General features: G+C 36.1%; 1 protein-coding gene across 2 annotated transcripts in view; it reads left to right on the top strand.

Moving 5' to 3' along the window:
* Positions 1-1,405: 1,405 nt before the first annotated feature.
* LOC100370845 (chitobiosyldiphosphodolichol beta-mannosyltransferase-like) overlaps positions 1,406-16,052 on the top strand; it is a 33,403-nt gene continuing 18,756 nt past the window's right edge. The window contains exons 1-8 of one of the 2 annotated variants that reach the window (XM_085502966.1): positions 1,406-1,707; positions 2,250-2,330; positions 4,551-4,657; positions 6,127-6,275; positions 6,618-6,774; positions 7,346-7,535; positions 8,665-8,838; positions 9,620-9,734. In XM_085502966.1, coding sequence (XP_085359092.1) covers positions 1,431-1,707; positions 2,250-2,330; positions 4,551-4,657; positions 6,127-6,275; positions 6,618-6,774; positions 7,346-7,535; positions 8,665-8,838; positions 9,620-9,734 — 1,250 coding nt within the window. In that variant the 5' untranslated portion in view covers positions 1,406-1,430. The remainder of the gene's footprint in view (positions 1,708-2,249; positions 2,331-4,550; positions 4,658-6,126; positions 6,276-6,617; positions 6,775-7,345; positions 7,536-8,664; positions 8,839-9,619; positions 9,735-16,052) is intronic. The other variant, XM_085502967.1, reaches the window with a different exon arrangement.

A 16,052-nucleotide genomic window follows, 5' to 3' on the forward strand; every position in this document is an offset into this window, starting at 1 on the left:
ACCTCTATATAAAGACCACCTGTCTTTAGTGACAACCTCTATATAAAGACCACCTGTCTATAGTGACAGCCTCTATATAAACCACCTGCCTATAGTGACAGCCTCTATATAAACCACCTGCCTAAAGTGACATCTTCTATATAAAGACCACCTGTCTATAGTGACAACCTCTATATAAAGACCACCTGTCTATAGTGACAACCTCTATATAAAGACCACCTGCCTATGACATCTTCTATATAAAAAGCACCTGCCTATAGTGACATCTTCTATATAAAGAGCACCTGCCTATAGTGACAACCACTATATAAACCACCTGCCTATAGTGACAGCCTCTATATAAAGACCACCTGTCTATAGTGACCACCTCTATATAAAGACCACCTGTCTATAGTGACCACCTCTATATAAAGACCACCTGTCTATAGTGACAACCTCTGTAAAGACCACCTGCCCATAGTGACAGCCTCTATATAAAGACCATCTTCCTATAGTGACCACTCTTTCAGCAATATTTTTGCAGAATCACCTGTTTTGAAACAAAAATAATAATTAACATTTTGATCATGAACAATTTTTAATTTTCTCAAGTCAAACTCGTTTGAATCTGATCAACTCAAATAAATGTGTGTTTTTTTGCAACAGTATCATTTCATTATTTTCCAGACTATAAAGTATGATTTGGTGATTCATAAAAAAAATAATCAAACCTTCCTATAAAAATCACCTGTCTATAAAGACCATTTTACTGAAGTACCATTGGTGATTGCTATACAGAAGGTCAGCAAGGGGTATTTTCATAAGCTGTAATCAATTGTTTTTATTTTCGTAATAATGTAATTTAAATAAATAAAAAAAACGTAAAATTTATAGACATGGGCAAGATTTAAAATGTAATCACCTATTTTATATTCGTTCATAATTTGTGTCTGCATTTATACAATGTGGTATAACTTAAGAACCATGTTATTTCTGGATAAGACTCATTCTGTGCTCCGCCTTGTGCTGCTCTGGACGTATATTTGCCATGAAGTTCAACTTCACGTGACCCCGGGGTAATGCAACCATGTACAGTTGTTTGATGCACAGTGCCACATAAATGCTTTGTTTATTGTTGAATTTCAAGTAACTATTACACTTTTAAAAAAAAAAGACATCAATTTCACATAATGGTACACATAAATAAAAATAGTTCTTTGTCTGCCATTTCATTCGCAGAAATAATTTTGGCCAAAACTGATCTTGTTCGCATTATCTTTAATAGTGCGCACCAAAAGAAGCTATTTTGCGCTCACAAAATGAAGCGCATGTACCGTAAGTAGTATATTATTCTGTCGATCGAAAAAACAAATACGCACATCTTTCGCATGTTGAGGGCGTTCACTTAACATGTTTGAGGTCATCGCCAGAGTCATCGTCTGAAATAAAATATGGCAGCGTCCTACAGAGTCTGGGAAGGACTGGCTCTGTCGCTTGTATTATTGTTTTCTGCAACAATCGTCATTGCCTTTGATACGGGTGGTAACTATATATGCCTATGCCTGCTGTCGCTGATTCTTCTATTGTGTCTGGTATTGCGATTTCCCGGCATGGACAAGAGGGTCTGCGTACTTGTTCTCGGAGACATCGGTCGTCACCCACGTATGCAGTATCATGCCCTGTCATTTGCAAGACATGGCTACCACGTTGATATGCTTGGATATGGAGGTATCGATTTTACTTTTTAGATTTGTGATTATTAACAGTCCGCAGACTAACTACTTTTAGTAGGAGGGTGGCTTAGTCGAGGAATAGTAGTAAATTTTATTTGACACGAAATCACGCAGTGAATACAAATACATAATTTATGATCAATTGAATGTATCACAGCACATCAATTAAAATGTGCAAAATATAACAAAATCATAAGTTTATAATTTATTAATCTATAAAATATCATTAACAAACGTGCCGAAATAGTTGACATTGAAACTCATTTGTGCTGATATATATTGGCGGGGGGGGGGGGGGGGGGTCGTCCGTAGCGGAATGGGCGTTGTTGAGATAGAATACTTCTGTTACGAAATGATGGTCATATGACTGAAGCAGAATTAACTATACACACATGTCAAAAAATGTATATATTTACAACACAAATATTCACCCAAAAAATGCCTTAATTTGTTTTTCAAGAAGCAAAAGTTTTTTTTGCATAATTCTGACTGCAAGACTGGGATTCCAGATGACTACATGTTTCTTGTTATCTTTAGGTTCAAAGCCACATGATGAACTCTTAAGTTGTAAGAATATCACTTTACATGAAATGCCGCAAATTCCTGTTTTACCAAAATGTGAGTATTGTAAACGGCATAAGTGGTTTAACATGTTACCAAAATCCATATGTGTTTGTATGGGTTCATACATTGTGAGTACATTTGTGTTAACACTGTGGGCACATACATTAACATGTTACTAAAATCCATATGTGTTTGTATGGGTTCAGACATTGTGAGTGCATTTGTGTTAACACAGTGAACACATACATGAACATGTTACCAAAATCCACATGCGTTTGTATGGGTTCATACATTGTGAGTACATTTGTGTTAACACTGTGAACACATACATTAACATGTCACCAAAATCCATATATGTTTGTATGGGTTCATACATTGTGAGTGCATTTGTGTTAACACTGTGAACACATACATTAACATGTCACCAAAATCCATATATGTTTGTATGGGTTCATACATTGTGAGTGCATTTGTGTTAACACTGTGAACACATACATTAACATGCTACCAAAATCCACATGCGTTTGTATGGGTTCATACATTGTGAGTACATTTGTGTTAACACTGTGAACACATACATTAACATGTCACCAAAATCCATATATGTTTGTATGGGTTCATACATTGTGAGTGCATTTGTGTTAACACTGTGAACACATACATTAACATGTCACCAAAATCCATATATGTTTGTATGGGTTCATACATTGTGAGTGCATTTGTGTTAACACAGTGAACACATACATTAACATGTCACCAAAATCCATATATGTTTGTATGGGTTCATACATTGTGAGTGCATTTGTGTTAACACTGTGAACACATACATGAACATGTTACCAAAATCCACATGCGTTTGCATGGGTTCATACTTTGTGAATACATTTGTGTTAACACTGTGAACACATACATTAACATGTCACCAAAATCCATATATGTTTGTATGGGTTCATACATTGTGAGTGCATTTGTGTTAACACTGTGAACACATACATTAACATGTCACCAAAATCCATATATGTTTGTATGGGTTCATACATTGTGAGTGCATTTGTGTTAACCCAGTGAACACATACATTAACATGTCACCAAAATCCATATATGTTTGTATGGATTCATACATTGTGAGTGCATTTGTGTTAACACTGTGAACACATACATGAACATGTTACCAAAATCCACATGCGTTTGCATGGGTTCATACTTTGTGAATACATTTGTGTTAACACAGTGAACACATACATTAACATGTTACCAAAATCCACATGCGTTTGTATGGGTTCATACATTGTGAATACATTTGTGTTAACACAGTGAACACATACATTAACATGTTACCAAAATCCACATGCGTTTGTATGGGTTCATACATTGTGAATACATTTGTGTTAACACAGTGAACACATACATTAACATGTTACCAAAATCCACATGCGTTTGTATGGGTTCATACATTATGAGTACATTTGTGTTAACACTGTGAACGCATACATTAACATGTTACCAAAAACCACATGCGTTTGTATGGGTTCATACATTTTTGTTAACACTGTGTACACATACATTAACATGTTACCAAAATCCATATATGTTTGTATGGGTTCATACATTGTGAGTACATTTTTGTTAACACTGTGAACACATACATTAACATGTAACCAAAATCCATATGCGTTTGTATGGGTTCGTACAAAATACTCAAAATAAATGTGAAATAATCATAAAAGCATTTTACATAAATAGCACATTTGTATGTAACAGCAATTAAAAAAAAATAGAATGTTTATGCAATTCATAGAAACGCTGAATATCATCTGAGCAAGTAATGGAATTCAAATTATGTGGTGAGGTCTGTGACTTTGGAGCCTTACATTGAATTGCATTGGTCAGAGTTATTATCATGTTCGATTCGAACAAACAAATTACATGTATTATTAAAAAACTATAATAGTGACACGCGTATTTATAATTGTTGCAGTATTGAAATAATGTTGCAATGTTGTTGTTCAAGTAGTAAACTTCCCTGAGAATCACTAAAAAGCCGCTACAAAGTAACGCAGTCGGGATTGAAATTATTTTTCTTGTCTGCCAAATTGCCCGCATTTGATCCATTTCACGAGCTGAATAGCATTTTATGTTCGACGTTTAATAAGATTGTGCAATTGTGACCAACACTTTTGTGTTCTTTAACTCTATAGTTGATATACCAGTACCAAGTCTGTAATAACATTTCTGTAACAGATTTGATGTTTCATGTTTTCTTTTTATTTGTAGTTATTCCAAGAATATTTCATTATGGATTCAAGATAATTCTTCAGTCTATTATATTGGCAGTTTATCTTATGTTGGGAATTTCCAAACCAAAGCTGGTATTACTACAGGTAAGTTTGTTTGTGAGTGTGGTTGTGGGAGAATAGTTCTTGTCTGAAGGAGGAATTGTGGTGCATCTCAAATCACAGTTTTCATATTTATTGTTAATCACTTGCTTTACTGATATACAAGCCGACAAAAATTGGTTTCTGGTCAGTGTTAGACTGTCGACAGGCGAAGCATTTCACTCGAAGCATTTCACGCGAAGGACGTTAGTTAGAGAGACTGTCCTCGTCTGCAGGTTTCTAGTTGATATGAATAATTCATAGTTGGTGCTGACATCACGAAATAAATTATATTAACATAAATGTATGCAGCTTTGTTCTAAATGGCTGACCTCCTGAATGTGTAGGCTGATACAGTTACTCCAACCAAAATAACAAAGACAACTATTAAATCGCCTAGAACCAAGGAAACAATGTGCATTGTTTGTGTTGCAGTCAAATAAAAAACTATAGAAAACCAGAGGAGACTTTCGCGGGATCAACAGAACTACGCCATGCGAAGAAATCAAATTTGTTGTGGCAGAGACGATCGATCTACATCTTGCCATCTTGTGCCTAACAGCACCCCATACTTTCTGTCCTGGTGTTCGCAATTTACTCACGCATATTACGTGTATACACAATATTTATTAATAATAACGACTGTCGACAGTCTAGGTCAGTATGTGTCACTCAAATTTGTCACTTTTTAAGATCATTATATCTGCATGTTTGAATGATGATTTATTTCATGCTGTTGGTTAATAAATACATAATTCAGGCAAATTAATCAGTGTATTTAACTTGTTTTGGTTTGAAAAAAGTTTGGAATTAACTAATATTTTTTATTTCAGTATGTTTTTATAGCTGGTACTATGACAACCCAAGAATTTTTGGTGAAAACTACATGTATATGTAACTGGATTGTCTTGAAATAACAGATATAATGACCCAACTGGAAATGAAAGTTCTGCACATCGAATACATCTAATACAGTGCTTGTCATTGTTGTGATTCAAACTAGCTAAACCTTAGTAATTGTGTCATTCACATGAGAATGCATGGATCAACTGTTGCAGTCATTATCAGTTGGCCATCCCTAGATGGTGTTTTAATTCACAGACATCTGAAACAAATATGCAAATATAGAAGGTGCAACTTCCCTTTGAAAGTCTGTATCAGTGCTCATATAACCCCATCAACTTCTCCCAGATGATTGAAACAACCACAAATAAGATCTGTGTAGATAATTTACAACTTCCTTAGTATAGTCACAACATAGTTGCAATTTGAAAACAGACAACAACTTAGCCATAGTGTAGCTGATCATTTTCATAACATTAGTCGTTGCTATATTGCAATGTTTTATAGGGACTTTCCTAAGGAGTTTGCTGACTCCCCGTTCCTGTTTGCCTCACTATAATGGAGAATTCAACCTTTTTCAGTCAAAACTTATAATTTGTTGTATCAGCTGATGTGATCTTTTATCATTTCAGAATCCTCCTGCACTGCCGACAATCGGTGTAGCCAGCCTCATCTGCTTTCTGCGTGGCTCAAAGTTATTCATTGATTGGCATAATTATGGTTATACCATATTGAGTATGGCAGTTGGTAAAAAACATCCACTTGTAAAAATATCTAAATGGTAGGTCTACATGTATTAATTTTTCCCCTATTAATTTTTTCTTATATATTGTACTTTTTTTTTTATATTCTTCAATATTTCTGGAAATGAACTCTAATTTTGAAGCACAATTTTCAGTTATTACTCAAGAAATCTTTTGAAGGAAAGTGCAGACTATAAACAAGACTATTTTGTAAATTTGTTGTGAAAAGAGAGAACCGGAGGGGAAAAGGTTAATTTTGAACAGAATATATAATTTGACTTTCTGTATAATTGTTTTAAACATTTTACAAAATGTGTAACTTAAAATATTTTTTTTTTTAATTTTATATTTTCACTATGTTAAAATATTTTTATTGACAGGTATGAGAAATTATTTGGTAGATTTTCTCACGATAATTTGTGTGTTACGAATGCTATGAAAGAAGATCTTGCTGTAAACTGGTCGATAAAAGCTGTTACAATGCACGACAGACCACCACTTATTTTTAAACAAACTTCAAAAAGTGAACAACACAAGGTGAGTCAAATGATCAACATTTTAACATTCCCAAAACAAAATTTGAGGAAGCCATTACAGTGACAAAATGTCCCTTTCTTTCTTTCGATAGCAATAACTCTTGGAGTTTATTGTAAATTTGCATCAAACTTTGGCAAAGATTGATTTGCTTTTATATGAACCTTTATCGTGTTTTAACCATTTCACCGCCAGACTTTCTCGCCCAAATTTTTCTGCACTTTTTTTCTAATGTTCTTCAGTATTTCTAGAAATGAACCTTAATTTGAGTAAATTTTCAGTGTTTACTCAAAACATTTGGCTATTTTTGTCCTAATCATCTGAAGGAAAAGTGCAGACTATAAATACGAATACGACTATTTTGTAAATTTGTGATGAATAGAGGGTGGTGAAAAGATTAATGTAAATATAAAACAAACTATAAATAAAATGGAAATAGCAGACTACAAACAATTGTTTATATTAAACTCACAAATATGGTAAATTGGTACCCCTTAAGTTGCTGCAAAATATTATTTCATGAATATAAACATAATAAACACAAGCTTTTTATTTTACTTTTCTTAAAAATCAGTTATTTCTCAGGTTATCAAAAGACTATGCAGTCTTTGGTGCTTCAGAAAACAAGAAATACACAACAGCATTTACAAGAAAAACTAGTAATGGTGGTGTTGAATCAATAAATGAAAGACCTGCTTTGCTTATAAGCAGTACTAGTTGGACTGAAGATGAAGATTTTTCTATACTTCTTTCAGCTTTAGAAAGTAAATTTTTCTTTTATTTATTCAAGCATTGAATTGATGTGACATGCAATCAAGAGTCTGTGGTTGCTCGAGCCCCGAAAAAAAAGGTTTCTGGTCAATTTAATTTGGACATTAGCTGGGGATGATATGGATTCACCGCCATGCATGCATGTGTTTGGACATGCCTGGGTCAATCGCATTCATGTTAGGAGATGTATACACTGTCATTTTGATGTTTGAAAATGCATCAAAATCAAACATTTCTGCATCAAACAACCAGCCCTCAGTTGTGCTTGGATACAGAGGGAGCTAACAGTGAATTTTCATAAAGCATAGAGAATTCGATTACAATAATTTAACAAATGTCAGTCCCATCACAATGTTTTTCTATCATTTTTTTATAATTTATTGTTATTTTTTTCACAATTGCATGTGATTTTATTCAATGATATTGAATTTTGAAAAAAGTTAAAAATGGTCATAGAAGTGTCAATATATTGAGCACTATAATTTTCCCCACAAAAATTTAGTACAATTTTCAAATGCCGACAATCTTGTGGGTTTATTTTGGGAATTGCAACTGACTTCAAAGAGTTAATATCTGTGCAGTTAACAGATCGTTGGTATACTTAGTAAGATACAGGGAAGTTCTCTAATTAAAATTAGAAGCAAATACTGTAAAATACTTTATCTTCACTGGAATTAATTTTTGCTGAAATGCCATTTTATGTGTGTTAAATGGAATTTATTTTCACTGATTTTTGGCGAGTTGAATGTAAAAGATAGGAAAAAAGGTATATTGGCTGGATTTTATTTTCACTGAATCATTCCTTCCTTCAGCAAAAATAGCGAAAATAAATTCCAAGCCAAAATAAAGTATTCCACAGTATCTATGATAATATAGTGTGATCTGTTAAAATTTTTTGCGAGAGACTAATTTGTGAACTTTTGTAGCAGTGAACATTTTTTCTGGGACATTTTTTCTATGACATTTACTGTCAGTGACTTTTACAAAATTTTGTCTTTAAAAATTCCATAAAATTCTGAAATTGTGAACATTTCTAGCTCCAGCAAAAAAAATACAAATTTTTCAGTATATTGGAAATGCAATTGCAGTTTCTAAAATTAAACATTTTTTAAAATGTTTCAGAATACGAAGCTGCATGCTGTGAAAGTAGTTCCGGTTTACCCAAAATTGTGTGTGCAATTACTGGGAAAGGTCCCATGAAAGAATATTATCAAGGTATCATAGCAACAAAGAAGTTCCAACATGTTCATATATGTACACCTTGGTTAGCTGCAGAAGATTATCCGTTGTTATTAGGTGAGTCTGTGTACAGAGGCATCCGGCTGTGTTTTCAGTGTTGTAACAGCACTTTAACTGATAATACCAGTAGTGTGTTAAAAAAGAGTTGTATACATAGGTGACATTTTGGGTTTGCCCACTAGCACAATCCCCTCAATAGTTCAGTCAATATATAGTTAGACCTAGAGCTAATTGAAAAAAAATTCTGTTTGCGAATAACTTGACCAATCTCGCCAGAACAAGATTACAAAAGTCTAGATATGAAAGACCAAAAACAAAAAAAAAGCTTTGCTCCCCATCAAAGGGAAAATTAAAAATGATGCGATGATGAGGTCTTAATTTATTTGTAGTATTAAGATTATTCAAAACAACAGCAAGTTTACATTTCTTTAACAATGCTTTTAAAAACATGCATTAAAATTGATCTTGATCAACACTTTCTCATTCTACCATACAGGCACCTGTAATTGCAAAAAATAATGTGAGCTGCATGTTTCAAACAGATGCTCATGATGGATTTCACAAAGATTCATCGTAATTACTGCACCTGCAGTACTATATTTGTTCTACTAGAAGCACATCTCCAATTTGTTGTAGGCTGAATCTATCAATTATTGCTTATTTTGATCATAGACATAGTTTCTGTAATATACATAAGCATATGCACCACTAATAGAGCTCATATGGTAATGAACAACTATGAATCTTAGCTCCCATGATACTCAGCTTCAGAGCTTATTAAATTATTTAAATCAAACTGTCATTTATAATGACTTGTTATTTTTGTATTTGCTGTAAGGTTCTGCTGATATTGGTATATGCTTACATACTTCGTCCAGTGGATTAGACTTACCCATGAAAGTAGTAGATATGTTTGGATGTGGACTGCCAGTATGTGCTATACATTTCAACTGGTAAGTACTAGGTGTTTGGATGTGGACTGCCAGTATGTGCCATACATTTCAACTGGTAAGTACTAGGTGTTTGGATGTGGACTGTCAGTATGTGCCATACATTTCAACTGGTGAGTAGTAGATATGTGTGGATGTGGACTGCCAGTATGTGCTATACATTTCAACTGGTAAGTACTAGGTGTTTGGATGTGGACTGCCAGTATGTGCCATACATTTCAACTGGTAAGTACTAGGTGTTTGGATGTAGACTGCCAGTATGTGCCATACATTTCAACTGGTAAGTAGTAGATATGTTTGGATGTGGACTGCCAGTATGTGCTATACATTTCAACTGGTAAGTACTAGGTGTTTGGATGTGGACTGCCAGTATGTGCCATACATTTCAACTGGTAAGTACTAGGTGTTTGGATGTAGACTGCCAGTATGTGCCATACATTTCAACTGGTAAGTAGTAGATATGTTTGGATGTAGACTGTCAGTATGTGCCATACATTTCAACTGGTAAGTACTAGGTGTTTGGATGTAGACTGCCAGTATGTGCCATACATTTCAACTGGTAAGTAGTAGATATGTTTGGATGTGGACTGCCAGTATGTGCCATACATTTCAACTGGTAAGTAGTAGATATGTTTGGATGTAGACTGTCAGTATGTGCCATACATTTCAACTGGTAAGTAGTAGATATGTGTGATGTGGACTGCCAGTATGTGTTATACATTTCAACTGGTAAGTAGTAGATATGTGTGGATGTGAACTGCCAGTATGTGCCATACATTTCAACTGGTAAGTAGTAGATATGTTTGGATGTAGACTGTCAGTATGTGCCATACATTTCAACTGGTAAGTAGTAGATATGTTTGGATGTAGACTGTCAGTATGTGCCATACATTTCAACTGGTAAGTACTAGGTGTTTGGATGTAGACTGCCAGTATGTGCCATACATTTCAACTGGTAAGTAGTAGATATGTTTGGATGTGGACTGCCAGTATGTGCCATACATTTCAACTGGTAAGTAGTAGATATGTTTGGATGTAGACTGTCAGTATGTGCCATACATTTCAACTGGTAAGTAGTAGATATGTGTGATGTGGACTGCCAGTATGTGTTATACATTTCAACTGGTAAGTAGTAGATATGTGTGGATGTGGACTGCCAGTATGTGTTATACATTTCAACTGGTAAGTAGTAGATATGTGTGGATGTGGACTGCTAGTATGTGCCATACATTTCAACTGGTAAGTAGTAGATATGTTTGGATGTGGACTGCCAGTATGTGCTATACATTTCAACTGGTAAGTACTAGATATGAGTGGATGTGGACTGCCAGTATGTGCCATACATTTCAACTGGTAAGTAGTAGATATGTGTGGATGTGGACTGCCAGTATGTACTATACATTTCAACTGGTAAGTAGTAGGTGATTGGATGTGGACTGCCAGTATGTGCCATACATTTCAACTGGTAAGTAGTAGATATGTTTGGATGTGGACTGCCAGTATGTGCCATACATTTCAACTGGTAAGTAGTAGATATGTTTGGATGTGGACTGCCAGTATGTGCCACACATTTCAACTGGTAAGTAGTAGATATGTTTGGATGTGGACTGTCAGTATGTGCCATACATTTCAACTGGTAAGTAGTAGATATGTGTGGATGTGGACTGTCAGTATGTGCCATACATTTCAACTGGTAAGTAGTAGATATGTTTGGATGTGGACTGCCAGTATGTGCCATACATTTCAACTGGTAAGTAGTAGATATGTTTGGATGTGGACTGCCAGTATGTGCCATACATTTCAACTGGTAAGTAGTAGATATGTTTGGATGTGGACTGTCAGTATGTGCCATACATTTCAACTGGTAAGTAGTAGATATGTGTGGATGTGGACTGTCAGTATGTGCCATACATTTCAACTGGTAAGTAGTAGATATGTGTGGATGTGGACTGCCAGTATGTGCTATACATTTCAACTGGTAAGTAGTAGATATGTTTGGATGTGGACTGTCAGTATGTGCCATACATTTCAACTGGTAAGTAGTAGATATGTTTGGATGTGGACTGTCAGTATGTGCCATACATTTCAACTGGTAAGTAGTAGATATGTGTGGATGTGGACTGTCAGTATGTGCCATACATTTCAACTGGTAAGTAGTAGATATGTGTGGATGTGGACTGCCAGTATGTGCTATACATTTCAACTGGTAAGTAGTAGATATGTGTGGATGTGGACTGCCAGTATGTGCCATACATTTCAACTGGTAAGTAGTAGATATGTTTGGATGTGGACTGCCAGTATGTGCCATACATTTCAACTGGTAAGTAGTAGATATGTTTGGTGTGGACTGCCAGTATGTGCCATACATTTCAACTGGTAAGTCGTAGATATGTTTGGATGTGGACTGCCAGTATGTGCTATACATTTCAACTGGTAAGTAGTAGATATGTGTGGATGTGGACTGCCAGTATGTGCCATACATTTCAACTGGTAAGTAGTAGATATGTGTGGATGTGGACTGTCAGTATGTGCTATACATTTCAACTGGTAAGTAGTAGATATGTTTGGATGTAGACTGTCAGTATGTGCCATACATTTCAACTGGTAAGTAGTAGATATGTGTGGATGTGGACTGTCAGTATGTGCTATACATTTCAACTGGTAAGTAGTAGATATGTGTGGATGTGGACTGCCAGTATGTGCTATACATTTCAACTGGTAAGTAGTAGATATGTGTGGATGTGGACTGCCAGTATGTGCCATACATTTCAACTGGTAAGTAGTAGATATGTGTGGATGTGGACTGTCAGTATGTGCTATACATTTCAACTGGTAAGTAGTGGATATGTTTGGATGTGGACTGCCAGTATGTGCCATACATTTCAACTGGTAAGTAGTAGATATGTGTGATGTGGACTGCCAGTATGTGCCATACATTTCAACTGGTAAGTAGTAGATATGTGTGGATGTGGACTGCCAGTATGTGTTATACATTTCAACTGGTAAGTAGTAGATATGTGTGATGTGGACTGTCAGTATGTGTTATACATTTCAACTGGTAAGTAGTAGATATGTTTGGATGTGGACTGCCAGTATGTGCCATACATTTCAACTGGTAAGTAGTAGATATGTGTGGATGTGGACTGCCAGTATGTGTTATACATTTCAACTGGTAAGTAGTAGATATGTTTGGATGTGGACTGCCAGTATGTGCCATACATTTCAACTGGTAAGTAGTAGATATGTGTGATGTGGACTGTCAGTATGTGCCATACATTTCAACTGGTAAGTAGTAGATATGTGTGGATGTGGACTGCCAGTATGTGTTATACATTTCAACTGGTAAGTAGTAGATATGTTTGGATGTGGGCTGTCAGTATGTGTTATACATTTCAACTGGTAAGTAGTAGATATGTGTGGATGTGGACTGCCAGTATGTGTTATACATTTCAACTGGTAAGTAGTAGATATGTGTGGATGTGGACTGCCAGTATGTGTTATACATTTCAACTGGTAAGTAGTAGATATGTTTGGATGTGGGCTGTCAGTATGTGCCATACATTTCAACTGGTAAGTAGTAGATATGTTTGGATGTGGACTGCCAGTATGTGCCATACATTTCAACTGGTAAGTAGTAGATATGTGTGGATGTGGACTGCCAGTATGTGCCATACATTTCAACTGGTAAGTAGTAGATATGTTTGGATGTGGACTGCCAGTATGTGCCATACATTTCAACTGGTAAGTAGTAGATATGTTTGGATGTGGACTGTCAGTATGTGCCATACATTTCAACTGGTAAGTAGTAGATATGTTTGGATGTGGACTGCCAGTATGTGCCATACATTTCAACTGGTAAGTAGCAGATATGTTTGGATGTGGACTGCCAGTATGTTCCATACATTTCAACTGGTAAGTAGTAGATATGTTTGGATGTGGACTGCCAGTACATGTATGTGCCATACATTTCAACTGGTAAGTAGTAGATATGTTTGGATGTGGACTGCCAGTATGTGCCATACATTTCAACTGGTAAGTAGTAGATATGTTTGGATGTGGACTGCCAGTATGTGCCATACATTTCAACTGGTAAGTAGTAGATATGTTTGGATGTGGACTGCCAGTATGTGCCATACATTTCAACTGGTAAGTAGTAGATATGTTTGGATGTGGACTGCCAGTATGTGCCATACATTTCAACTGGTAAGTAGTAGATATGTTTGGTGTGGACTGCCAGTATGTGCCATACATTTCAACTGGTAAGTAGTAGATATGTTTGGATGTGGACTGCCAGTATGTGCCATACATTTCAACTGGTAGGTAGTAGATATGTTTGGATGTGGACTGCCAGTATGTGCCATACATTTCAACTGGTAAGTAGTAGATATGTTTGGATGTGGACTGCCAGTATGTGCCATACATTTCAACTGGTAAGTAGCAGATATGTTTGGATGTGGACTGCCAGTATGTTCCATACATTTCAACTGGTAAGTAGTAGATATGTTTGGATGTGGACTGCCAGTATGTGCCATACATTTCAACTGGAAAGTAGTAGATATGTTTGGATGTGGACTGCCAGTATGTGCTATACATTTCAACTGGTAAGTAGTAGATATGTTTGGATGTGGACTGCCAGTATGTGCCATACATTTCAACTGGTAAGTAGTAGATATGTTTGGATGTGGACTGTCAGTATGTGCCATACATTTCAACTGGTAAGTAGTAGATATGTTTGGATGTGGAGTGCCAGTATGTTCCATACATTTCAACTGGTAAGTACTAGATATGTTTGGATGTGGACTGCCAGAATGTGCCATACATTTCAACTGGTAAGTAGTAGGTATGTTTGGATGTGGACTGCCAGTATGTGCCATACATTTCAACTGCTTAGTAGATATGTTTGGATGTGGACTGCCAGTATGTGCCATACATTTCAACTGGTAAGTAGTAGATATGTTTGGATGTGGACTGCCAGTATGTGCCATACATTTCAACTGGTAAGTAGTAGGTATGTTTGGATGTGGACTGCCAGTATGTGCCATACATTTCAACTGCTTAGTAGATATGTTTGGATGTGGACTGCCAGTATGTGCCATACATTTCAACTGGTAAGTAGTAGATATGTGTGGATGTGGACTGCCAGTATGTGCCATACATTTCAACTGGTAAGTAGTAGATATGTTTGGATGTAGACTGCCAGTATGTGCTATACATTTCAACTGGTAAGTAGTAGATATGTTTGGATGTGGACTGTCAGTATGTGCCATACATTTCAACTGGTAAGTAGTAGATATGTGTGGATGTGGACTGCCAGTATGTGCCATACATTTCAACTGGTAAGTAGTAGATATGTTTGGATGTGGACTGCCAGTATGTGCTATACATTTCAACTGGTAAGTAGTAGATATGTGTGGATGTGGACTGCCAGTATGTGCCATACATTTCAACTGGTAAGTAGTAGATATGTTTGGATGTGGACTGCCAGTATGTGCCATACATTTCAACTGGTAAGTAGTAGATATGTGTGGATGTGGACTGCCAGTATGTGCTATACATTTCAACTGGTAAGTAGTAGATATGTTTGGATGTGGACTGCCAGTATGTGCCATACATTTCAACTGGTAAGTAGTAGATATGTTTGGATGTGGACTGCCAGTATGTGCTATACATTTCAACTGGTAAGTAGTAGATATGTTTGGATGTGGACTGCCAGTATGTGCCATACATTTCAACTGGTGAGTAGTAAATATGTTTGGATGTGGACTGCCAGTACATGTATGTGCCATACATTTCAACTGGTAAGTAGTAGATATGTTTGGATGTGGACTGCCAGTATGTGCTATACATTTCAACTGGTAAGTAGTAGATATGTTTGGATGTGGACTGCCAGTATGTGCCATACATTTCAACTGGTAAGTAGTAGATATGTTTGGATGTGGACTGCCAGTATGTGCTATACATTTCAACTGGTAAGTAGTAGATATGTTTGGATGTGGACTGCCAGTATGTGCCATACATTTCAACTGGTAAGTAGTAGATATGTTTGGATGTGGACTGCCAGTATGTGCTATACATTTCAACTGGTAAGTAGTAGATATGTTTGGATGTGGACTGTCAGTATGTGCCATACATTTCAACTGGTAAGTAGTAGATATGTTTGGATGTGGACTGCCAGTATGTGCCATACATTTCAACTGGTAAGTAGTAGATATGTTTGGATGTGGACTGCCAGTATGTGCCATACATTTCAACTGGTAAGTAGTAGATATGTTTGGATGTGGACTGCCAGTATGTGCTATACATTTCAACTGGTAAGTAGTA

Source organism: Saccoglossus kowalevskii, chromosome 8 (genome assembly GCF_978046115.1).
Source record: "Saccoglossus kowalevskii chromosome 8, keSacKowa6.1, whole genome shotgun sequence".
NCBI lineage: Eukaryota > Metazoa > Hemichordata > Enteropneusta > Harrimaniidae > Saccoglossus > Saccoglossus kowalevskii.